Source organism: Perca fluviatilis, chromosome 23, assembly GCF_010015445.1.
Source record: "Perca fluviatilis chromosome 23, GENO_Pfluv_1.0, whole genome shotgun sequence".
NCBI lineage: Eukaryota > Metazoa > Chordata > Actinopteri > Perciformes > Percidae > Perca > Perca fluviatilis.
In genome coordinates this window covers 23,562,011-23,588,784 of record NC_053134.1, presented here as the reverse complement: position 1 = coordinate 23,588,784, position 26,774 = coordinate 23,562,011, and the positions used below count along the sequence as shown (strand labels likewise).

General features: G+C 42.4%; 2 protein-coding genes across 2 annotated transcripts in view; one reads left to right on the top strand and one right to left on the bottom strand.

Moving 5' to 3' along the window:
* The first annotated feature begins 24 nt into the window (after positions 1 to 24).
* On the top strand, positions 25 to 26,625 carry dnajc2 (DnaJ (Hsp40) homolog, subfamily C, member 2). Its single transcript, XM_039791654.1, has 16 exons — positions 25 to 223; positions 964 to 1,154; positions 2,924 to 2,999; positions 3,102 to 3,200; positions 3,303 to 3,525; positions 3,709 to 3,774; positions 3,877 to 3,968; positions 6,610 to 6,731; positions 8,262 to 8,411; positions 8,508 to 8,596; positions 8,766 to 8,835; positions 8,982 to 9,166; positions 11,576 to 11,676; positions 12,195 to 12,305; positions 12,489 to 12,640; positions 26,473 to 26,625. Exons 1-16 carry the CDS (start codon positions 169 to 171, stop codon positions 26,539 to 26,541), a joined length of 1,851 nt encoding a protein of 616 aa, XP_039647588.1. The 5' UTR covers positions 25 to 168; the 3' UTR covers positions 26,542 to 26,625.
* The window catches only part of pmpcb (peptidase, mitochondrial processing subunit beta), a 29,962-nt gene continuing 29,753 nt past the window's right edge, over positions 26,566 to 26,774 (bottom strand). Inside the window, exon 13 of the mRNA XM_039791655.1 lies at positions 26,566 to 26,736. Coding sequence (XP_039647589.1) covers positions 26,672 to 26,736 — 65 coding nt within the window. The 3' untranslated portion in view covers positions 26,566 to 26,671. The remainder of the gene's footprint in view (positions 26,737 to 26,774) is intronic.

Genomic DNA, 26,774 nt, shown 5'->3' with positions numbered 1-26,774 from the left:
TAGTTGCAACACGGAGCTAACGGCGTGAGAGCACAGCCGTTTTCGGCACTCTGAAGGAAGGGAGGCCCATGTGGTATGTTAATGATCGGGCCACAGTCTTCAGCACATCAGGAAGCTTTCACTTGATCATTTCGGCACCTGAATGTTCGCGTAGCCCATTTTTCTAAGATGTTGTTAGAAGCGCTGGACGGTGATGAGACAGTTGTCTTTACAGCCGCTGCCGGTAAGCACTGAAAGGAAGGTAACGTTAGCTAGCTAAGCTAACTCACCAATGTAATATATGAAAACTGTTGCCATACTCGTTAGCACGCAGCTAACACGCAGACAGTAAGGACTAAGCTATTTTTTTTATCAGCTAATTCGGAGCTGGGAAGAGTCCATTTATTGTTAATAATTTGTGTTGTTCCTCGGTTGATTCCGACTGTATGTTTCCATGAGTTTCATAATGTAACCGAGCTGCTGCCCACTCATGGCTGCACTTGCCGCAGTGATTTATTAGCGCTCTTGACATGAGCTGAACACTTGCTAGTTGGCAGCACTTGAGAAAATGTGATGTTATTCAATACAAAATAAACCATGTGATTTGACATCGTTTTGGACCATTATAACTACCATATCTGTGGCTGAAACGTTGGGAAAGCTATAACAGATGATACATAACACTCAAAAAAAGCTTAAAGACAAAACTTGCTAGAGAAGTCCACTGGATTTTACATGAATTCGGTTTAAGGTGCTGCCAAAAACGTCTTGGGTGCTGCACCTAAACCCTATAAGGGTAGGGGAAACCCCTAGAACAGTACATGTCTCAGTCTCAATTCTTTAAAAGACAGTTTATGGGATCCTTATGTGAGAGAAACAGTCAAATATTAATATTGGCGTCGGCCAACATAGTTGGCATCCAGTGGGGCTCCATGTTTTGGATGAGAACCAGCATGGTTTCTGACCCGTCTGTCCCCTCCTCAGCCTCTGTGCAGATCCAGGTGGAGCCTGTTGGTCGATGGTTCGAGGCCTACGTGAGGAGGAGGAACCGGAATGCATCCGTCTCCTTCCAGGAGTTGGAGGAAGAAGAGGAGTCCTCAGAGGAGTCGGAGGATGAAGACCTTCAGCTGGAGGAGTACCCGATGCTGCGAACACTTGACCCCAAAGACTGGAAGGTATCGGTCAGAATATTATGTCACAGGAGGACAAGTTTCTGCTTCCTTTTTAGAGCTGATGTATCATAGGAGGGAGACACTCATCCAACATTGAGCTTTTTAATATCACCCTGCAGTTTAGATCAGTTGAGGAAATACCTTAACTCGGTTATTCTCTGTTAATCACAGTTGACATCAGCTTTCCGACTACTAAATCTTCCTCCTGTCCTTTGGAAAAGGAACGTAGGACTGAGAAATGTGTGACTACTATAAATTAAGACTGGGACAGACTGGTAATGCCTGTATTGTTTGACTGGGGAGCTTGAACACATAGTGTGTAGATGCAGATTAAATTTTCGATTCTAAGGTCACGGTTCAATTTTCGATTTTTACTTTTTTTTTTTTAAAGCACAGGTTGCTATGCCATTTTTAGACTAGACGTTTATGCAATATAATATCTGACCTTTGTTCGCAATGTACCACACTACATTGTCAAATTGAAAACATTTATTAACAACATAATGTAACAGTAACTTATATCTTCAGTCAATTGGAACCTTGAAATTTGTCAATAAAGTAAAAAGAAAAAAAGTTTGCAGACAATGCCGAGGGAGGGCAGACGCTTCGCAGCACAGCGGTCTTAGCAGCTGAGCAGAGAGGGCGACTCGGCAGTCCGCTAACTTGTTGCTTTCTGTAATATAACCAATATAAGCTGCTCTGTTTAGGCCACAAAACGTGCATGAAGGCAGAAATTTCAACCCTTGCGGTTTTGTTGGGATAAAGTCGATAGGTCTGCTATATCTGCAGTTATCATGCAATGTTTTGACTGGCTGTAACTAAGTTAGAGGATGTTGACTTGCAGCACTTCAACACGTGTTTTTTTTTTTCCCGCTTGGCAGAACGTGAAATGGGGGCGTGCGACGTGGGCGGGCGCAGTCCCGCGGGTCTGCTCGCGTTCATTATGCACTGTCATCATGCCTAGTTTAGTAACTCTGGATTCGGCTACTAGTGAATGTTAAAAATGTTAAAAACGTGACGTTTTAAACAAGGACCCTTTTTAAGTGTTCAGGCTGCTAAGTTGATGTACCACAAAAAAATTATCCGCTGAAAATTTCAAAAGTTTCTTTCGCCATGCAAAGGCTATGGGAAAAGTCTTTGTGGGTCAGAGTGGTGCAGCTCCACCGTTGGCCACTAAGCCCATGGTTGCTTTAAGACATGGCGCTATTCCTGGGGGCTTGGGTGGCTGCTTGACAAGCCGACCGGACGTGAGGTGGGGGCGTGGCAGCATCGACGATTCCATTTTCTAATTCGAGATTGTGACTTAATTTCGGTTGATGTAAAATTGAAATTGTGACACCCTTAGCAGAAACTAGTGGAAGTTGTTTCAAACTGTCAATCATATTCAATTAACAATATAAAACGGCAAAAGAGCCGCGAATAGCCACGCCGCAAAGCGGTTTTCATTTCCGCGCCCATTTTATCCAACCGGTCGGTTCATATCGGCTGCGATCAGTAGAGGAGCGGCCGGTCATCTCAAGGCGACACAGTGGGATCTGGGAAACTACTCAAACGACAGATGATGAAACTTGTTGCTAGTTGCAGCCACTACTTTTGTACCACTTTGTGATGTTTGATCAATATTTCTATTTCTGAGCTGGACACGCGAGTTTACAGTGGCTGCAGTAACCCTTCATTCATATTTAGTAGAGTTATTTATAGACTACTCAAAATATAATCAACGAATCAGCTTGTCATTTGAACTCTTTTCTTACTCTTTACTTGTTTGTCAGAATCAAGATCACTATGCTGTCCTGGGACTGCCGCACTTGAGGTACAAAGCCACACAAAAACAGATCAAAGCTGCCCGTGAGTATATTTCCTCCTCCTCCTCCTCCTCCTCTCGTGGATCATTTCTCTAGTTGGTGGAAGTAATGTATTCCGCTCACATTCTCTGTCGTTTCTCAACAGACAAGGGGATTGTGTTGAAGCACCATCCTGACAAGAGGAAAGCTGCAGGAGAGCAGATTGTAGAGGGAGACAATGACTACTTTACCTGTATAACTAAAGGTATGCAACACTGCCTCTTATTGGTATCGGCACTAACATTATTACTGGAGGCCCTGAAGTCACCATCGCTGTTTTCTCTGTTTGTCACGGTTTGAACCTCAGCTATAGAAATCCTGTCGGACCCTGTGAAGAGGAGAGCCTTCGACAGCGTAGACCCTACCTTTGACAACAACGTGCCTTCAAAGAGCGAAGGCAAGGAAAACTTTACGGAGGTGTTTTCTTCCGTTTTCGAGAGAAATGCCAGATGGTCTTCCAAAAAGCACGTCCCCTTACTTGGAACCATGGAGTCCTCCTTCGAAGAAGTCGACAATTTTTACTCTTTTTGGTGAGTGGGAGAAATTTTTTTGTTTTGTTTTTTTTGCTGCTACCTAACAAGAAATGTTGATCTGATTTAGAGGGATCGGAGTGCCTGGTTGGTGTCAGAACAGAAAAATAGAATTTAAGCCGTGTCAAAAAACAAATCCGAGAAGAGAAAGCCTTTTGACTTGTATGTCAATTTCCGTTAAAGGTACAACTTTGATTCATGGAGGGAATTCTCATACCTGGATGAAGAAGAGAAGGAAAAGGCCGAGTGGTAAGCTAGTGTGTGTGTCTGTAATCCATTGTACCGAAACACATTTCAGACCCTGTCTAATAACTTAAGTGTCCGACTGACGTTTTTTTCTTCTTGTCGCAGTCGAGATGAGAGGAGATGGATTGAAAAGCAGAATCGAGCCTCCAGAGCTCAGAGGAAGAAGGAGGAGATGAACAGAATACGAACACTAGTTGGTACAGTCTCTCAGAGCCAGCACACACTGCAAGATGAATGAAACGCATGACAAATAGCACAAGGCCACGTATGGATATTAAATATTGTAGGACAAGGGGCGACCTGTAGCTCACCCAGGAGTGTGCGACCCACGTAGGCCGAGTCCTCGGCAGCGGCCCGGGTTCGAATCCGACCCGCGGCCCTCTGCTGCATGTTGTCCCCTCTCTCTCCCCTTTCCTGTCTTCAAGCTATCCTATCAATTCAAGGCCATAAAAGCCCCCAAAAAAACATGAGAGAGAGAGAGAGAGAGAGAGAGAGAGAGAGAGAGAAAAAAAAAAAAAAAAAAAAAAAAAAAAAAAAAAAAAAAAAAAAAAAAAAAAAAAGAAAGAAAGAGAGAGAGAGAGATCATGGTTTTCAAATGAACAAAGTGGCTGTTGGTCAAAGCCACACCCCCACCCTCCACCTTGCCCCCCCCCTTTCTCCTCCTCAATAGCTACAGACACAGAAATGGCAAATACTAAGGAAAGCTCATTGTGGGACTGGCTCTAGTGGCTGTAAGAGAGGGGTGTATATATACAGTACAGGCCAAAAGTTTGGACACACCTCATTCAATGTGTTTCCTTTTTATTTTCATGACTATTTACATTGTAGATTCTCACTGAAGGCATCAAAACTATGAATGAACACATATGGGTGTGTACTTAACAAAAAGTGTGAAATAACTGAAAACATGTCTTATATTTTAGATTCTTCAAAGTAGCCACCCTTTGCTTTTTGATAACTCTGCAAACCCTTGGTGTTCTCTCAATGAGCTTCATGAGGTAGTCACCTGAAATGGTTTTACCTTCACAGGTGTGCTTTGTCAGGGTTCATTAGTGGAATGTTTTTCCCTTATTAATAAAAAAGCAAAGGGTGGCTACTTTGAAGAATCTAAAATATAAGACATGTTTTCAGTTATTTCACACTTTTTTGTTAAGTACATAATTCCATATGTGTTCATTCATAGTTTTGATGCCTTCAGTGAGAATCTACAATGTAAATAGTCATGAAAATAAAAAGGAAACACATTGAATGAGAAGGTGTGTCCAAACTTTTGGCCTGTACTGTATATAGTAGAAATAAAACCAATGTCTATACTAAGAAACAGTTTATAATATGGTGCAGAAATCCCCAGATACTGCCGCTGAATATTAGTGAGGTTGCTACGTTTTGGTTTAACAAATAGTTTTTTGCTACGTTTACACCTCGCCACTACATTGCTCCAGAGTTTCGGAGCACCTAAAACGGAGAAATGTAGAAACAGTTAGTGCCCGTCCAGACTACAGACAACCCCGGAGAGCTTTGGAAATGACGACCCCCTTCAGTCAGTCTTACCTTTTAGGTAGCTTACACACCTTTTCAGTAACCGTTCCACCTCGTTGTTGCTCCAAGCTAAATAAACCCCTGCTCTTACTTTTCGCCATTGTTGTGCCTTCTCCGTGTTTTCAACTTATACATCCATGACTTTGAACCACAGAGTAACGTTCACGTCAGACAGACTGCCGCCGTTGACGCCACGTGTTATTTTCAGTAACAATTCTACCTCGCTGCCGGTGCAAACAAAAAAGAAGAAATCGGTCGTATTTTTCGCCATTGCTGCTCTTCTGTAGTAAAAGCAACTACCAGCAACCGGGCAGACACGCTGCTTCCAATTTACACCGTCATGGGCACGGCCAGCATACATGAATGGTCATGAGCCGTTTTAGCGTAAACGGTAGAGATGCACCGATTACAACTTTCTAGGCTGATTCCGATTTTTCTTTGAGTTAGGCCAGCAGATACTGATTTTAGCCGATTACATTTTTTCTAACCACTTTACAGCACACGCAAATATCTTATTATTTTCTATCTTTTCTTTAATAGAATATTTTGCACAGAACATAGAACATTTTTGGAACAGATAATGGATCAATATAAAATAGAACTATATAAATGACTCCTGGTGTGGGAAATTCACACACACATCTAAAGTGCAATGTTAAAACCATTTCATGCTTTTCACATCCAATATCCAACAAAAAAAATGTGATGTTGGTTTTTGGTGTCGTCCCTCCACGCCCTACTTCCTCCCTGCAGGTGTTGCATATTGCAAACTTGTTATCTTCTGCACACACGCTGCAGAATTTCCAAACAGCTGACATGTTGCAGGTTAATTCACGAGGTTCCCTACATGTGCGAGAATAGCGCCGACACACGCTTCACACCGCGAGCGGGTACGCACCACACACGGCGGGAAAGTTGAGAGAAAGTAAAAAGAGACCGTGCTGTCGCGTCCGTGTGCGTGTGCTTCCTTGAGAACTGTAACTCGTATAACTTATGTTGTTGGTTAATTGTAGCGTTAATTGTAGCGTTAATTGTAGCGTTGACCGGCAGGTCAGTCTGACATATGCCGATTTCACGCCGGTCGCCCGTCATGGCCGAGCACGTGAAAACCGGCCCAATCCGGTCACCGGCCGGTCTATCGGTGCATCTCTAGTAAACGGAGAATATTTCTGCTACTGTAGCTAAAGCTATTGTGTGCACAGATTGTTTTTTAGCTCAAAACGCCACTAAAAAAACAAAACGTAGTAGTGTAAAATCAAATGTAGCCTGAGACTGATGACTTGTATTTCTTCCCTGCAGATACTGCCTACAGCTGTGACCCTAGAATAAAGAAATTCAAAGAAGAAGAAAAAGCCAGGAAGGAGTCTGAGAAGAAGGCTAAAGTCGAAGCCAAGAAGAGAGAGCAGGAAGAGAAGGAGCGAGTAAGTCTCATTCACATTGATCCTAAATCTGCTGACATAACATGGCCATTCATTTTGTCCGTTGTGGGTAAATCAATAAGCGTCGTCCTTACCTTTCAATCGGATGTTTACACAGAGTCAAAATATTTACCTGTTATTTTTGACAATTAGATAAACAAAAATTTTGCTTGAGTAAATAAAACCCCAATTAACAAAATTGGTTAAAAAAAAAAAAAAAAAAAAATCACCAGGATAGTCCGGTACAGCCTGACTGGAAATAATAATAATAATATTCATAAAAAAGTTTTATGTTCTGCTCGTTCAACGGTTGTTTGGTTAATAGCTCTTAACCTCAGTTAGGGAGGATTTGAACCACTATTTGTATTTATAGTAATAATTCTTATCATTTTGGTGCTGGTGATTTTCCTTTGGGGCTGGCTCAAACCTCTTTGCGGGGTGCCAAAAATTCCTCTATGCAGTAAAAACCCTGTCTATGGCACAGAGGAAGAAGATGTTGCACAATGCTTGTTAGTAGATACATAGTTGGTTTGGGTCTAACAAGGCTGTAGATAATATGGACGTTTCTGAAGAGCATACAAAACAGAATATTTATAGAATATTTACCCCGTATGATCTTTTTTGGATATCTAGCGCAATCTTTCATAGGGTTGCGTACCGAAACGCAGTGCCAATAGGGCACCGGTTCCGACGTAAACGGTAGTAACGAGACCAAATAAGAAAGAAAATTTTGGTGCCTGACTTTTTTATTTTTTTCAGAAGCATCGCTGCACAGGACGCTACGTCACCGTTGGCTAGTAGCTGGATTAAACCCAATGGTTAAAATGCTGACCGCTTACGTTAAGCGGTGTAAAGTGTGACTGTATTTCCCTGTAGAGGATTCCAACAGCGGGACCTAACCGTCTGACCACAGCTGCCGCTGTTGGAAAAACAACACAGGTGGTGCATTCACTTGAAACTCGCCAGCCTCGTGGTGCATTCAAAGTTATTGTAAAATACCCTTTTTCCATCTGGTGCTTGTTTTTGTCGTTAAACAGCAATTTACTGGTGAATAAGGTCAGTTATAGGTTATTGTTATTACATTATTAATCAATCATTTAATTTTGACCATATGGCCTTAGCAATAAACAAGCCGTTCTTTAATGTCGCCAACTGTCGTTTTGTGCTCCTTTTTTTTAAATTATAATATATTATTCATATATATATTTCGGTTCAGGTACCAGCACCGTTTTTAAAAGTATCGTTTTAGCACCGGTATCGGAAAAAACCCAAACGATACCCAACCTAATCTTTCACCATTTTGAAGTGGTGGAATTACCGGGACACCTAAATGGAACAAAGTCTTAATTAAAGTTGTTAAAATGTCTGCAGTGTAAATCAGGTTATGAGCTGTATATCAAAGACGGACTGCGTAACACGCAGATGTCAAGCTTCCGATAGGTCAGACTTTATGTTTTGGTGACTGAAGTTTGCTTTTTGAAATGATGACACTTTGGCACACGCTCACGAGTCGGTGTCCCGTGCGCGTTACAGGCCCGGCAGGCTGAGCTGGAGGCCGCTCGATTGGCGAAGGCGAAGGAGGAAGAAGAGGCCAAGCAGCTAGCCCAGCAGGCCAAGAAAGAGAAGGAGATCCAAAAGAAAGCCATCAAGAAGGAGAGGCAGAAACTCAGGACTACCTGCAAGGTTCACTCTCATTGAAGCTCTCACACCAGATGTATCCCTGCCACTTGAAACCGGCATTAGCAATAGCACTGTGTTTAATGTTTCCTCACTCCGCAGAACTGGAATTACTTTGCTGACGACGAGGCCGACAGCGTGAAAATGATGGAGGAAGTGGAGAAGCTCTGCGATCGCCTGGAGCTGACGAGGTACAGTCCACTACGGGATCGACACTTGGACACATTTCTGTAGATCAGGTCGCCAGAGGCCTCTGTCATCTAAGCTGATCCTAGTCCTGTTGTGTTCTGCTGAGAGGCTGTCAGGAAACAGCCCTGGGGAGATGTGTAACAGTATTTTATGGTGCTTGTCTGTTTCCAGCCTGCAGTCGCTGAATGAAATCCTGGCCTCAGGCTCCAAAGAGGATAGCAAGGTAGCTGTGGAGAAGCAGGTAAAAAGGCACTTTTGTTTGAAAATATTTTCTTAGGGTATTTCTCATGTTATTTATTTGGTAGCTAATAGAGGCGATACATAGCAAAGGCCGCCCTTTTAAGAGAATGAGCATCAGCTGATGTATGTGAAACAAATGTCCCCCAGGTGCAGGAGGTGAACGCCCAGCTGCAGAGGGAGAAGGAGGCCGAGGTCCAGATGAGGCAGGCGGCCCGCGGCGCCGAGCAGGCCAGCGGAGGAGGAGGAGGAGGGGGGGGGAAGGGCTGGAACGAGGAGGACCTCCAGCTGCTCATCAAAGCTGTCAACCTGTTCCCTGCTGGGACCAACGCCAGGTATATGTCACAGCCGCTCTCGATCCCGTTCTTAAACCTTTCTACCACCGACGTGTTTCCCTTTTGATGCTCATGTTTTTACCTCTTATGAGTTTCTCTTAATGTCAGCAATTGATTTTTTGACTGAATTGATTGACACAACACACACACACACACACACACACACACACACACACACACACACACACACACACACACTCACTGTTTAGGCAGCGGTCACATCAGCAAAATGGGATTTGGCGCAAGGGTTGTGCGGCGGTGGGAATGTCCCTTAATTGGCTGAGTTGAGTAACGTCATGTTACTTCAGACTAGAGCTGGGTAATATATCTATTATATTGATATCGTGGTATGAGAGTAGATATCATCTTAGATTTTGGATATCGTAATATAGCATAAGTGTTGTCTTTTCCTGGTTTTAATTACAGTAAAGTGATGTCATTTTCTGAACTTACCAGACTGTTCTATTATTTGCCTTTTCCCAACTTAGACATTATATCCACATTATTGATGATTATTTATCAAAAATCTCATTGTGTAAATATTTTGTGAAAGCACCGATACTCAACTCTACAATATCGTTGCTGTATCGATACCGAGGTATTTGGTCAAAAATATTGTGATATTTGATTTTCTCCATATCGCCCAGCCCTAACTTGAAGGCACCTTTATTTTATGGAGAAAGAGAGAAAGAAAAGAGCCGTAGGGACTCGGTTGTTACAAACTCCTGGCCACTTCAGTGCTTGTGTTTGGTGTTTTAAAACTCTCTCGTGGCAGCGATAGAGACAGTGATGTTTCCTCAGAACACACCAGCGAGGGTGGGCTTCGGAGCGTTTAGGGACTCTGGAGGCATAGTGAGAGAAACAAAGCGTCTCCCCTGTTCTTTCTGACCACAGTGGGAAACCTGTAGCAGCAAAAGTTAACCCTCTCCTTGATTTCACGTTGTTTACGGAGAAGGAGAACCAGGAAATGAGTCAGGGGGAAATTCAACGCTACCAAAGCAAGGCCAAGCGGACCAATCGCAGTCGTTGCTGTCTGCGTCGCCGTGACGTGTAGTTACAATTTTTGAGAGGTGTACGTAAAGGTGTAACAATTCAAAATTTTACTGTACAATTAATTGTCTCATAAATAATTGCGCTTAACAACATGATTGTCTCTTTCAGTCAAATAAAAAAATTACTTTTGCAAATTAAGTTTTGAATGAATCCCAGGATACATCTTTTGGTTATATCACGGTCATGTGACCCAGATGATGGAATAGTCTATAATGTAAACAATGCCTCTTTATTATCATTTTTGTATTCTTTTTTTTTGCAAATGAGTACAAAAAAGGACAAGCATAACATAAAAACGTGTGCCAGCTGAAAAAAATTATATATAAATAACAAATAACAATGAAGCCACCCACATGTAATAGCCTAAGAAAAATAATACACATTATTAACCAATATTTTATTATAAAAAAAATTATTACTTTTTAAAAAAAAAAAATTTTATTTTTTGGGGTGAAGGGACCATTTAAAACTGCATCAGTTTAAGCTATGTTACATGAGGGTTTAATTTCGAGATCGGTAAGCAGCACTAAAGTTTACTCAAGTGTAATAGCCTATTGCGATTATACAACAGTGGTTACCAACAAAATAAGTGATAATCAATCCGTATTCATATTGGGGAGAAATTTGCTCTTAAAATAAAAAAACGCAGGCCGATTTCTAGTCCATCCTTGTTTAGTCGGCCAGCTTTGTAGAGACCGTGGGATTTCCCAATCTGAATAAATCCCGCCCGCACATATAAACAGAAAACTGCTTTGCTAGCACAATTGCGTTGGAACCAAGACAGCTGCTGAAAAATAATTGTAATCATTAGCATTATTGCCGTATTTATGTTCAAAAAGTCGTAGTGGACCAGACGCAAGCTTTTATTTTGAAAAGTAGAAGCTCGGGGACGCAGCGATACCCGACTCTGCCAAACATTTATGACCTATGCTGCAGCCAACCACCAGGGGGCAATCCAGATGTTTTGGCTTTATTTAGAATAAATGTTAGAATAGACGTCAGGAGAAATGTACGCCCTGACCTCGGCCTTCTTTTCATTTTGTCGCAATCGGAGTTGGACAATCTTTTTCTCCTGACCACCGACAGGATTGTCTTCTTTTAAATTTGTTTCTCCAAAGCTTTTCTGCCGACTCTTTTGCTCTACTTTTGTCTTTTTTTTTTATTTCTGCTCCCGTAAATGTAACTTGAAGAAAAATGAGAAGCGCTTGGTTTGGTGCAGCGGATCTCCCCGCTAATTCGTTATTCTACAGCCGAATTGTTAAAATGTAAAAAGATGGTGATTTTTTTTAAAGACAATTTATTGCGCAGCCCTGCTTTGCAGTGCGTTTGGAGGTTTGATTGTGTTTTTCCTTCCAGATGGGAAGTTATCGCCAACTATATGAACCTACACTCCACCAGCGGCACAAAGAGGACGGCCAAAGACGTCATCAACAAAGCCAAGAATCTACAACGGCTAGGTGAGTTCCAACGGGAAGAAAATAAGCGTAGTCGCGTGTTATATTGACTCCACTTATTAATGCTAATCGCCCGTTTAAAGCGGCCGTGTGTCATTTTCAGTTTGTGTTGATGTGCCGTATTACCGGGTTAGCGTTACGGGGAGGTCGTATAGTCTCGTTTGCCGTTACAGGTCATTTAAGACCATTGTATGAAAAATAACCGAGCTTCAGAAACATTAAAAAGTTCCATATAGTCACTTTTAAGATCCCTTTTGCATGTATGGAATGCAGCAAGTTCTCTTCTGAGCTTTAAATATTAGTTGATTAAAAATATATATATCATTTTTCTGCTTGCAAAAAGACCTTTTAAAACCTTTTGAATATGTACAATGTGTGTACAATCAACATTACATACACAAGTCTGCTTAGACATCATTTTATGAAATGTTTTATTATACATTATTAACATTCCATTCAATACTATTTGCCATGCAAGAAGCTACAAACGGTCATCAGCCCTGTTGACGTCCTCTCCACAGATCCAGTACAGAAAGACGAGATAAACAGGAAAGCCTTTGAGAAGTTCAAGAAGGAACACGGTGCAGTGGCGCCCACCATAGACAACGCTGTGCCCTCAGAGAGGTTTGACGGTGAGTGTATCTGCACAGCCGCTTGGCGTCTGTACGAGAGAATGTGATCTAGACCTAAAACGCACTAGTCCAGTTCTTGTCCAGTCCAGACACGTCACCGCGTGGGTGGTCGTTTATGGAATTCATAGCAAAGGAAACGTTTGACAAATACTCCGTATTGACCCGCCGCGTCTCGTCCCTCAGGCTCCGGTAGCACTGCCTCCTGGACCACCGAGGAACAGAAGCTTCTGGAACAAGCCCTGAAGACCTACCCGGTCAGCACACCCGAGCGCTGGGAGAAGATCGCTGCGGCCGTGCCGGGACGCAGCAAGAAAGACTGTATGAAGAGGTACAAGGTAAGACGATGCGCTGCTCCGTCTGCATTCTGGTCACGTCGCCAGTGTAATATTTTTTCCATTCATTTATATCAATCGAGTAGAAAATGCGAGATCTCATAGTTTACCATTGCGATGTTACTTGCGATAAATAAACAGATAAAGTTTCAGTATTTTGATAAAAAACAACTAATTTGCTTGTTGAATTTAAATGAAAGGGAAATCATTTTCAACGTTCTTTTATTGAACATTGAATATAAAGGCACCACTAAGAAAAGAAAAAAGATTTATATTTTATTTCAACTAAATCTGCACGTCTTTCGCGGTGTGTTTATCCTGCCAGTTGATACAGCGGTGACGATAGAACAACGATATGTGGCGCAGCCCTACTAAATATTAGGAACGTGTGAAACGCCAGGATCAGACTACGCAAATTCAGCCCGATTTTGACCCGACAGACACGTCGCAGACAAATGTTCAGAGTCGTTCCCGATAACTGGTCGGGACCGGCAAGCGCGCGTCTTCACCTCTCGTAGTGCGACATAATCAAAGGTCGGCGATCTAATGTCTGGGATGTATTTATTTCAGATCGATCGTAAAAGAGTTTTTGAGAGGCTGCTGCTCCACCAAAGCTCGGAGCTACGAACTTGCGCGTGATCTTCCCGACGGCACGCGATAATCGGTCTGGGGACGCAGCAAGATTATTTGGCCTCTGGTTGCCCCCCCTTTTTTTTTTTTGCAGTATGTAATACTGACAGCTAGTGTTTAAAATAGTTACTGCAGTACAAATTCGAGAGATGCGCTCATAAAAGTTAAAACATTTAGAGACCGACAACCCCGTTAACATTCCCTGATGGCTATTTTTATGAAATACATATATTTTAATGGGAGGGAATTACATATCTGCTTCTTGAGCCGTGTGTCGCAAATACGCACATCGGTTTGAATTATGTTTTTATAGGTTTTATTTGCTCTCACGATCGCTTCCACTGCCAGGGTTGCAACTGAAATAATAGGCTAAAGCAACGACAGTTTATGGAAAGCACAAGTGTAATTATGGTCAGATCTTGGTCCTGACTGATGGGGAAGTAATATTGGAGTTGTGATTTAAACATCTACAGCGTCGGCTATTTTTTTTTTTTGCCAGCTTTCCTTCCTGTTTTAGGAAGCGGCGACTGTATTGCGTTTTCCCTGTAAAACCGAGTCTGTGTTCTTCATTTATGTAGAATTATAATTTGCTCTTCTTATATATAACATAAGCGGCTCTGGTAGAAACTTGCGATTGGTCGTGGTGTGCAAACACCGCCTCTTTTATGTGAACGCGCGCGCCACTGGATTGGGAAACCCTGAGTTGACTGAACTAGTTGTTAACCAGCGTCGTGACACAGCTTATGCGGGACCGCGGTTGTTAGGTTAGGTGAAGCTGGATAGCTGAAAGAGATCCAGGACATGTTGATCTTGCTTCGTAGTACAGGCCTCAGGTTAGATCCTCTGCTGTTTTGTTTTTGTCTGGGTTGATGGAGTTGAATGCAGAGCTGAAGTCAATAAATAAGTCATCTTAATGGGGCGTTCTTTTTGTCTTGTAATCGGGACTAGTAGCTCGAGCGTGACGTCACATCTGTGTCGAAAAACGAACAACCGCGGGTTGTTGCGTTCTTTTTGTCACACAATACTACGAGTTGGAGAAAAGATGGATTTTTGTAACATTTTTAGTAGCATTTAGGATTCTATTCACCCAGTTATTGACATATTACACACATATATTTCACAGTTTGATACATGAAAATTACGTTTTGATTAATGTTAACATTAGGCTACTGCTCTGCTTTCTGCTCAAGACTCGGCTTAAAGCCATTGTTGTCATATAGCAACCGAGCGTCTCTAGCCAATTTCAGCTGAGACATGCCTATAGGTAGCAGTATACAGCGCTATGTTTAACTCCTAATAAGACTGTAGAGACATGCCTATAGGTAGCAGTATACAGCGCTATGTTTAACTCCTAATAAGACTGTAGAGACATGCCTATAGGTAGCAGTATACAGCGCTATGTTTAACTCCTAATAAGACTGTAGAGACATGCCTATAGGTAGCAGTATACAGCGCTATGTTTAACTCCTAATAAGACTGTAGAGACATGCCTATAGGTAGCAGTATACAGCGCTATGTTTAACTCCTAATAAGACTGTAGAGACATGCCTATAGGTAGCAGTATACAGCGCTATGTTTAACTCCTAATAAGACTGTAGCGACATGCCTATAGGTAGCAGTATACAGGCTATGTTTAACTCCTAATAAGACTGTAGAGACATGCCTATAGGTAGCAGTATACAGCCTATGTTTAACTCCTAATAAGACTGTAGAGACATGCCTATAGGTAGCAGTATACAGCCCTATGTTTAACTCCTAATAAGACTGTAGAGACATGCCTATAGGTAGCAGTATACAGTGCTATGTTTAACTCCTAATAAGACTGTAGAGACATGCCTATAGGTAGCGGTATACAGCGCTATGTTTAACTCCTAATAAGACTGTAGAGACATGCCTATGGGTAGCGGTATACAGGCGCTATGTTTAACTCTAATAAGACTGTAGACGACATGCCTACTAAGGTAGCAGTATACAGCGCTATGTTTAACTCCTAATAATAAGACGTAGAGACATGCCTATAGGTAGAGTATACGTGCTATGTTTAACTCTAATAAGTGTAGAGATACTTAGTTTCTCTGTCTGTAGCCGGTAATGTTCCTTACACCCTGCCACATTGCACGGGGGTTGGCGTCATTGAAGTTGTCCTCAATGCGTTTCGCTTTGCAGATGTGATGCCTCTATGTAGGTTGGCCCTCGCCCTCCTGTACTCCTCCCTGCCCCCTGATCTCAGCGCTGTGTAGCGGGCTCTGAGCAGCTCCCTCACCCTGTTAAACCAGGGCTTTTGGTTGGGGAGCACTTTAATTTGCTTCTTTGTTGTTACAATGTCGGTGCAGAAGTTGATGTAGGAGAAACCCGCCGGAATAGACACAGGTCTGGAGCGCATATCTGGAGCGTCGGTATAAATACGATCAATGCGTGTCAAAGATTTGACTAACGGCGATTCTTGTCAGTTCTTATATTAATTGTACTGCAAATATGTGTATACAAAATTCTGCAGGTAACCATTCAAAATTTAAAATGTAATGGTATAATGCAGTAAGGGAAGGGGGCTTTCGCATCTGACAACAAAGTCCAGTTCATTAGATTAGTATGAACGGGGCACAACAGTATCTTTTTCCCAAGGAGCAGGTTTTGCTCCTCAGTTTAAAAAATGTAAGAGCGACTTACATAAGGTAACTGCTATTACTGTGGTAGCTAATTTGTACAATAATACAATATTTTTATGAATACAAAACATTAGGAAGTGTAACGTTTTCTATTTTGAAATATTGATAAATTAATTGTCCGCGATGTAGAGTAACAGCATGTGAACCGCAGATTGTTGCAAGTGTAACCATCATAGTGTGAAATACAGTTTCAGGCCGATTATCGGCCGTGGGACAGTCTGGCGAGGTCAGTGACTCAAATCTGTTCGGTGTGTCCCGTGCCGTCGTCCGTCGGGGGGGCTGTCGGCATTCATTTTGGCCGACCTGACATGTTCGGTCGGCGGCAGGGAAGTCGGGACTCACCCGGAAATGATGAGCGCAATGAGGTGACTAGAGTCTCTCAAAATCTGACGAAAATCTTTTAAACTGACCTTTGTTGATCTGAAATGAAGACAGATTCAGCAACTGCATGGCCTATTTCTCACTTAAAATGTTTTCAGAAACACGTTTCAGTGAACTATTTTAGTCCAATATGAGATCGTATTCTGAACGGCCGCCATGACAGTCTGGCTCTGAATTTCCGGAGAAAACAAACCCATGTGACGCGTTCGTCCAATCAGCTGCCGGTTTTTATTTATTGGGCAACATTACAGATTAGCGCCGCCTGCTGTTATAGAGACGTATTACGTCTCGTCTCCTCTCGTCTTTTTGGTCTGTTCTGTGGCCCTTTTTTGGACCTCAGGGACGCGACTGATCATATCGACGGGGTTTTCTGTCAACGGTCGGGGAGCGCCGTTTCTCCTTTTACATTTGGCCAACTGAAGCGTCGCATAATTTATTCTAGGCTTGTTTCAGTCCCAGATAAAGCTAGAAAAAAAGCACGTCCCAGGCTAAGAACTGGCGTCGAGGGACCTCTACCGGCAAGGCTCGGAATAGATATAGCAATTCAGGCAAAACGTTCATCTTAATTACGCTAATCTTACTAGTAAAATCCAACGGGCGGGTAGACCGTCTTTCAATATCTTTTTAACTCCGTTTGCCCCTAAGTACTTTATCGATATCCCATCTTACTTCCTTTTGAAGGATTATAGTTGAATGACAAAAGTCGCGTCTTTGTAATATCTATTTTATAACCGGCACAAGAACTAAAATCCTCAAAATCCTCCTGATTTCCATCAGTATATACTGATATACTGAATACAACAATATCACTCCTCAACCCTGCATACATTTTGTTCCAAAATATAAGTCACTAGATCAAGAGAACAAATAACGTTACCGTTGCGTTGTGAGTCGAAGGTGCGTTTAAGCCCTTTATGAGCTACGTGCCAGGCCCTTGCCGCATTGCGCTACAGTGATGTAACGAGTAGAGCAATGAGTTACTATCCATAGAGAATAACAAGCGAGGTAATGCATCATGGGTTAGGGTAAAAGCGAATAATGCGTATTACACGTTCTCGAGTAGCGACCCCAACGCCGACGATATCAAATATCGGTAGCATAATACCATCAAGAGATGGTTTTCAAAATAAAAGACCGTCTGTCTGTTAACTTACTTGTAGATGCCTTTTGAAATTTGAAGCAGCCTCGATGGAGCCACAGACCGGAGCAATGCAGCGCCGGCATACGGCTCCGTGGTTTCCAGGTGATCGCGTTGGAATTGGTTCTTCAAAACAAACTAGTACAGATGACCTTTTAGGCCTGCTGTTATTTTCCATGTCGCTATTATTACAGGTGTCAAATATATAAACGTTTATAATCTGAAGTTGTGTAGAAAAGAAGCTTTCAAACAAATGTCCAAATGACCATTTTAAATACTCGGTTAAATTAAATTACTATTACAATAATTAAAACTGAATTATTTGTTCCGCGACTACAGCTTTTAACATTCATTGCCGGGGGAAAACATTTCCTGAAAATGTAATCCGTACAAGTAGTTCAAACTAATATCAATTCTAGAATACGTAACGCAGTCGTATCTGACATATATCGTAAAGCTTAATTACAAAACACTGACTTAAATTACGTATATGAATTTCTTTGAACTTTTATTGAATTGCAATTCTGCTTCCTTTTAATTGAAATTCGAATTGTAATTCTAGATCCTGTTTTTGACATAAATTCGAGAATTGAATCGGAAGTGCGCACAAGCCCGCCGTGCACGCGAGAGGCACGTGCAATCTGTCGTATTGAGGCGTAAGGTCCTCCGTACATCCTGAAGATTGTTAATAAATAAGAAATGTCAGAGTTTATTTGGTGATTTTTCGGGGCCCGTTCACCACAAAAACAAAGGGAAATTTGCCGGATTGCATCCGGATGAATTTATTCGACCGCTTTATCGAGAGGCACATAAAACCGAATTTATGAACTAGCTAGCCCGCTCCCGACCCACGCTAACGGCCAGGATTTATTTAACCTCGGCCGCCTTCCGTCACCCGGCAGTGGTTTTACCCTATTGTTATCAGCCTGGATTAAAATACAACAGGTGCATATTGCTGTTCATTTAAGTATTAAGTTATTATTTAAAGTTGTGACCATTCTTTTTTTTTTTTTTTTTATAATTATTCACGTGACAGTCATTGTTACGGTTATGTTGCTGTATGAAGACTGCTGTTCATATTGTTGTTAGAAGTTTAATTTATATATATATATATATATATATTTTCAAATGTGTTTTTAAATGAAGTCTGTCACTAAGGTCAATACAGGTGCTGGTCATATAATTAGAATATCATGAAAAAGTTGATTTATTTCAGTAATTCCATTCAAAAAGTGAAACTTGTATAATGTATACATTCATTCCACACAGACTGATATATTTCAAGTGTTTATTTCTTTTAATTTTGATGTTTATAACTGACAACTAATGAAAACCCCAAATTCAGTATCTCAGAAAATTTGAATATTGTGAAAAGGTTCAATATTGAAGACACCTGGTTAGGCCTGTCACGATAACAAATTTTGCTGGACGATAAATTGTCCCAGAAATTATTGCGATAAACGATAATATTGTCGTTCTGAGACCATTTTCATCTAATTTAATGATGATGGCATAATAATGCAGGTACACCTTTTCAAAGATCAATAAACTTTTATTTCTAAAGAATATTTAACACTGGAACTGGAAGACATTTTAAATATCCACAATATGTCTTTGATCTCTTTAGTATGTCGTCTTTCACGCCGCTGTTTGCCGTTTGTGACGCGTACGTTCTCCCAGGTAATTCCTAGCCTGCTGGCTGTCAAACGTTGGCAGCATTCCTCGAGTGTTTGTGCGATAGACTACAGACTCTGTACTACATTTAACAATTATTTAACACTAAATATTACATTTAAATAATATATAATTAATAAATGAAATCTATCTATATGGCTATCTGCCACATGGCGAGTAAATGTTTGTAGCAAAATAGTTCTGTTTTTCAGTCTTCATTTTGGCGAGAGGTGCGGCTTCTGCTCCTCTGCAGGTCGGAGCTTCGGTGGGAACGAGCGACACACACACACACACACACACACACACACACACACACACACACTTTGACATACTCCGTGTCCGCGGACAGCTGTAGGCTTGAACCGGTTAATGTTCTGTGCATTGTCGAACACATGCAGCCACTTTCCTGAAACCGCTTGCGAGACTAACGAGTCCACAGCGGCGTGTATGTCCGAGCCTAGTACCCTATATCAGAATCAGAAAAGCTTTATTGCCAAGTACATTTTTTTTACACATACAAGACAAATACATACAATTTGTTTTGGTGTCGTAGGTGCATGTCACACATTATCTAAAATAAGTTAAACAAACAGGTTAACAGAACAGACAATATAAGTATAAATATATGTGTATATATACACACACAGGATGTAATAAAATAAGAGTAACAATTAAGATAAAAAGAGCAGATTAAGTACAGTGGCATGTAGAGCCAGAGGTGGGTGTGGAGAGAGTCAGGGTGGTTTCCGGGCCTTGTTAATAAGGCTAGTGGCGGAGGGGAAAAAGCTGTCCTTGTGACGTGAGGTTTTGGTCCTGATGGACCTCAGCCTCCTGCCGGAGGGGAGTGGCTCAAAGAGTTTGTGTCCGGGGTGGGAGGGGTCGGCCACAATCTTTCCAGCACGCTTCAGAGTCCTGGTGGCGTAAAGGTCCTGGAGCGGCGGAAGATTGCAGCCAATCACCTTCTCAGCTGACCGAATGACACGCTGCAGTCTGCCCTTGTCCTTGGCAGTGGCAGCAGCGTACCAGATGGTGATGGAGGATGTGAGGATGGACTCAATGATGGCTGTGTAGAAGTGCACCATCATTGTCATTGGCAGGTTGAATTTCTTCAGCTGCCGCAGGAAGTACATCCTCTGTTGTGCTTTCTTGACGAGGGAGCTGATGTTCAGCTCCCACTTGAGGTCCTGGGAGATTGTAGTTCCCAGGAAGCGGAAAGACTCCAAAATGTTAATTGTGGAGCCACAGAGGGTGATGGGGGCAGGAGGGGCTGAATTCTTCCCGAAGTCCACAACCATCTCCACTGTCTTTAGAGCGTTGAGATCTAGGCTGTTTTGCTTGCACCACTTCACCAGGTGGTCAGCCTCCGACCTGTAAGCGGCCTTGTCTCCATCAGAGATGAGTCCGATGAGGGAGGTGTCGTCCGCGAACTTCAGAAGCTTGACGGACTGGTGACTGGAAGTGCAGCTGTTGGTGTACAGGGAGAAGAGCAGAGGAGAAAGAACACAGCCCTGAGGGGATCCGGTGCTCATGGTCTGTGAGTCGGAGAGTTCTTTCCCCAGCTTCACATGCTGCTTCCTGTGGAGTTTGAGGGGATGCACTGTAGCCTTAGCTGTTGGGAGGTGTCGCGGGGGATGGAATCAGGGAAGACCCTTTGTTGGGAGGTGTTGAGGGGGATGGTTACAGGACCGACCCTTTGTCCATCAAAGCGACAGTAGAACTCATTGAGGTCGTCGGCTAGGCGTCGGTCGTTGGTGGAGTGGGAGACTTTAGGCTTGAAGCTGGTGATCTGTTGAAGCCCTCTCCAGACAGAAGCAGAGTTGTTTGCTGAGAACTGGTTTTGGAGTTTCTCAGAGTACCGTTGTTAACCTCTTTCACCGCCTTGCTAAACTTGTACTTTTCATGTTCCTACTTTTACATTTATCACTAAATTATCTTTATAGTTTCTAGATTTTAGAGTCCAATTTCTTCAGTGTCTTTATTTTCCACGGCCATATATACAAGGCATATAATATGTAGAGAAGGAAACTCGTCCTCTATTAAAAAAAATAAAACGCAGATAGTAGCGCACCGACTGAACGATTTATCTAAAAATATACATTTATGAACTACTGCTCTTAACTGAAACCATTGAATGAGTCACTGTCATTGGCAAAAAACGAACAGTTGTACACTTTGTATTAAAAGCGAGCAGTGGAAGTTAATGACTTAGGAAATTTATATTTGAGAGAGAGAGATTTATGCAACATATTCTAGGCAAAAAGTATAACTGTTAATTTGTGCAAATGATGTGTAGCCTAATCTTTGAATGGTAGGATTATGACGGTTTCAATTCAGAGCAGTGGTCAGTTAATGTATGTTTTTAGGCTGCTTACGCATTCAGTCGGTCTGCGGTCGTCTGCCTCGCTTCCTCTGGCCGTTTCATTACAGCGGCCGTGTTTTTCTTTTTATACAAATATTGTGTTTCACGTCATCATACCTCCACAAGAAGCTGCTGCTCACTCTGTATAAAGTACGTACAACGCGTATTGTCCATTTTGGCATCAGTAAATCTGCGATCGATCTCGCGGTCTTTTGAGGAAAGCCGCGGACGCACATCTATCTGAATTACTTCAGCCCGGCTCGACCTAGTCTCTCCTCCTCAGCCCGGCCTTCCTGAAACGCACCGAGCCAGGATTCACTGATTAGACTAGGGCCCCGTCCACACGTACCAAAACGATCTTTTTTTTTTACCCGTCTTCCCTGGATTTGTTTCAAGAATAGTTGCGTCCAAACGAATCCACTTGTAAATGACTCAATACGCTACTTCATATGCCAGGCCTTTAGGCGGCGCTGTTTCTGCTACAGAAATTTACCAAAAAAAACGGAGAAGAAGAGCATAGTCACTTCCACTTCCCATCATAACATGACTAGCTAGATTATCATTTTCTCTTAATACATCCGTGGACTATAATAACTTCCACCACTGCTCATTTTATAAAGGCTGCCGCAAGAAAACGTGTCTTTGTTTACGTTGTATAATGTGCTGTTGGATTGCTTTTTATTTTGCATGATTGCAGCGCACTAGCAGCGAGCTAACGTTAGCGCGCTAACGTTCGCTAGCTCTAACATCGGCAGTCAAACAAACATCAATGATCCATGAATGATGTCTTTTTAATAATCTATACGTTTTTCTTGCAGTAGCCTTTCTACAATAAGCCGTGGTAAAAGTTACTATAATCTGTTCAGGGAGTTTATAAGCAGACAGATTAGCTAGCTGGTTGATAAGTTATCTACTTCCACTTTATAAACAGATAGCCATCGCAGCTAACGTTAACGTTACTTCGCTGCTGGAGCGGTCAGCTACTTTAGCGATGTTTAACGTTGGCTACATAACGTTAGCAATATATCTTGTGTAGAATCCAGAGGGAAGGGTCAGGGAGCAGAGACAGTATTTAGATGAAGTGAGCTGGTTTGACCATGGAGATGGGACATGCTCGCTTAGCTTCACCGCAGTTGTGTGCGTCAGCGGCCGTGGGAGAGGGTGTAAAAGAGGGGTGTGGCGATGACATCATCGATACGGATCCGTATTTACCATCCATACGAAGCCAAACGAGAGCCGTTTTCGGATTTTTTCACCCTGAGACCTGGTTTCAAAGAAAGTGCGTTTTCAGGATTCGTCTGGACGGTCGACCCAAACGATGCAAAACATGTGCGTTTGCACAAAAAAACGTTTCCGTGTGGACGGCCCCTAGGTCAGTGGTTGTCAAACTTTTTCGGTCATTCCCCGCTTTGGACAAGGGGGAATTTTCAAGCCCCACCTGCCCCTATCGGCCCAACACAATGCTAATGAAATACGCAACAAGCTTAAAATGTTTGTCTAATAAGCGGCAAAACACAGCTATAAGGATGGTTTGCTCTCACACGCGCTGCATTTATAGTCTCACACACACACACACACACACACACACACACACACACACACAGTCACTGTCTAGTCTAGTGGAGGCGGGTATGGCTGCAGCCTGGAGCGTATCCAACGGTAAATTCAGAGGGTCAAAAATACGAATTCGAATTATTTTCCAGATTGATTCACGGGTAAATCCACGGGTGTCAGTTTGGTTTGAAATGTGCTGGGGACAGAGACACATTTGGAAGTACATTTCCAGAAGCGCTGGGTACAATCGGGTACAATGACGCATACTTTTTTTTTTTTTCCTCGTTCGCGCAGGTCACGTTTGAAAGACGCTATCCTGTAGCTTACTAATGAATAAAAATGTGGTTTAATGTACGTAAAAAAACGATCAATGATAACCAAATTTCTCTCTCATATTGCTCCTCATAACCACTGAAAACTGTCGAAAAATCAAACCCAAAGTCCAATTATTATGGACGTTATGACATCTGATGCGTTTCTGCTTCACATTTTCAGCAGGGCAGCGGAGCGGCTGTGGGTTGACTCCCAACGGTTCTCACGGGCTTTATAAGTCCTAACGTGAAAAAGCTTAACGTGGTTTAATGTACCTAAACAACGATCAATCATCAGCACATTTCTGGTTCGATTTTTTGACAGTTTTCAGTGGTTATGAGGAGCAATATGAGAAAGCTTGTGTGGTAATCATTGATCAGCGATCGCAAGCTTTTTCCTCGTCACAGGCGCCAACGAAGAAGAAAATGTTAATGTAAGATAACTTATAATCGTTGGATTTCGGTTTAGTTCTTTTGACAGGCTTAAGTGTTCATTACAAGATATGGCCATGATACATTTGGTGATTGTTGTTGAGGTACATTAAACCACGTTAAGCTTTTTCACGTTAAGCAGAATGTTTCGACAGGCAGCGTTGTGAACAGATGCGTGCAGCCAGCGCAGCAGCAGAGCGGCTGTGGGGATAGAGATCGTTGTGGATTTTTTGGCATCTTTTTTTGGCAGAATTATTCCAGACGCCAGCTTTTATTTTGAAAAGTAGAAGCTCGGGGACGGCACCAGGCGGGATAGCATGGTCGGCGTGACACGGGACGCTCCAGGCTGCAGCCATACACTCTCGGTCTAGATTCCGGGAGATTGGATGTCATTTGCGGGCGTCAAGGAGCCGCTATCAATATGCGGGAGACTCCCGGAACAGTTGGGATTTCTGGATAAAGACATATAAAGGCATAAAAACGAAAATGTCCTCCCGTTTGGCGCGCCCCACCTGTCAGGTTTTGCAGGTGGCCCAGTGGTTAGTGAGAAAGGTTCTGGGTTCGAATCCAGGCCTTTCTGTGTGGAGTTTGCATGTTCTCCCCGTGTCTGCGTGGGTTTTCTCCGGGTTCTTCGGTTTCCCCCACCACTAAAAATATGTCCCCCCCCCCCCCTTCCTAACTAGCTAATGTGTGGCTGCCGTGCATCACCCAGGTGGGTGCTACACATTAGTGGTGTTAGAGAGCAGTCCCCACCCCCCTTCCCCCCAAAAGCGTTTTGAGTGTCTATAATAAAGCGCTATATAAATGTAATAAAATAAATAATAAATAAATAATATAATAAAATATTCCCCACCAGTGCCCCACACTTTGAGAACGGCCGGACTTGGTCAAGCCTCGCTTTATCGGTTATCCTGGATTTATATATTGTGCTTTTGTGAAACAGGCCCCTGGTGGTGGTGGACTAAAGATACTGTGCAGATGTCTCCTGAATATAATAACCCCTGTCGGTGCACCGTAGCCTTCTATTTATTAAAATGGCCACCCCTCTGCTTCCCCGACCCTTTGTCTGTTAAAGTGATGGTTCGGAGTAATTTCACCCTAGGGTCCTTTGCACCATGACCTCGAGCCAAACACCCCCCCAGAAGCTTTTTTCACCCGGGTCGAACATTGGGAGAGTTAGCTAGAGTAGCGTTATCGGCCGAATAGCTTAGCGCAGGGGCTAACGGATCCAGTGATGTATCTCGTAAATGACCCCACTAATAATGCCTGAAATGATACCAAAGGTCTACAAGTAGTACAAATAGGTTATGCTCTCATAAAACGATGGATTGGAAAGTTTGTAAGTACACCAGAAGTTTATGTAAATAACACTTGCCTGCTCTCTTCTGCTCTCTGTTGCTGTTGCTGCTACCTGCAGTAAGCCGAGTGCTTAGGGCCGTCTACAAATTACAACACCAAAAAGAGAGGCAACAAAAATATTTATTAATTTAACTTTTTTTTTAGTAAGTGCTGTAGTATAACTAGTAGGAGACGAGTTTAATTGAGGTAAGTTTGGGGACATTACCTTATTTAATCATTAAATTAATAAATATTTTTGTTGCATCTCTTTTCGGTGTAGTAATTTGTAGACGGCCCTAAGCACTCGTCTAACTGCAGGTAGCAGCAGCAGCAGCAGCAGAGAGCAGAAGAGGAGCAAGTGTTCATAAACTTCGGTGTACTTACAAACTGTCCAATCCATCGTTTTATGAGAGCATGACCTATTTGTACTAGTGTAGAAGTTTGGTATCATTTCATCGTATAGCTTTAGTTACTTTGCAGTGTCAGATTAATAATACAAAATAATATTAATAAATTATGATGTACGGTGGTGAAATTCACAAGCTATTCGCCAAAAATACTTGCGCTTCTATTTTGGCGAAAGTAACGCAAAAGTAGTGTAAGCATTACAATTCAGAGACAGTAATATTGTAATATAAGTAATTACTCTCAAATGACAGTAACTAATAATCAATGTATTACATTTTGGAATTAACTTCAGGCTTCAATCTTGTGCTTTTTTAGTAGTTGCTTTAGGCCTATTTAAAGTTTTTTTATGAGTAAATCATTACTTAGACTACTTAATTTCCCTTCAGTAATCAGGAGAAGGCTACGTGTTAACCCGGTCTGACTCCCGCCTGTTAGACTAACAAATATACGGGCACAAAATATTGGACGGGATACAAGAAAACCTTTGTATACTAGTTTCACTACGCGTACAGCCATTCAACCACTCCTCTACACGGTAATAATAATTTACTGTAATCTAGAAGGTAGAGATGAGCCAAACAATGTATTTTCAGGCGGAAGAAGTTTCCACGGGCTATGCCCCCTGTAAAACAGTTTGTTTTCAATTCAATATTAGGAGCGATAGCAGTAATTGTATAACATAACATTTACGGTCTACTCGTACGTGGCTACGGAGTAACTAAAAACTCTCGATTGGTGAAATTAGGGGGGGGGGGTTGTACTCATAAAATTTCTTCAAGGTTGGCAGGTCTGCTTTCTGCCTTTTGGCTAGGCCCCGTTCCTGAGATCGATAGTGTTTTGCTTCACTGTAACGTCGTAGGTTTGATGGGTTCAAATACAGGTTTACGTCAAACCCGTAACGTGGCGTATTGGCATTCTAACACGTTTCTTTTTTTGTCTCACAGGAGCTGGTGGAGATGGTCAAAGCCAAGAAAGCCGCACAGGAAAACGTCGCGGGCAAGAGTAAAAAATGACAAGAAATCACAAACGATAGCATCTGTTATTTTAACATTGTTGTGTCGGTCTTTATTTTGTATTAAAGAAGATACGTAAATCCAGTTGGCGTGTCGATGTGCAGTCTGTCCTCGGGAGCCGGTCCGTCGTTCAGGTTCTCATCCAGAACATTCCGCCGCGGATGCGGTCGTAGTCCGGCAGCCGTTCGATGGGACCTGAGACAAAAAGAGGCGCCGTTCGGTTTAGTGTCCCA

Coding starts and splice junctions, on each gene's coding strand:
- dnajc2 (XM_039791654.1), top strand. CDS start 169: ATGTTGTTAGAAGCGCTGGACGGTGATGAGACAGTTGTCTTTACAGCC. Junction 8,597..8,765: donor GATCGCCTGGAGCTGACGAG/GTACAGTCCACT, acceptor GTCTGTTTCCAG/CCTGCAGTCGCTGAATGAAA. Junction 12,641..26,472: donor ACTGTATGAAGAGGTACAAG/GTAAGACGATGC, acceptor TTTGTCTCACAG/GAGCTGGTGGAGATGGTCAA.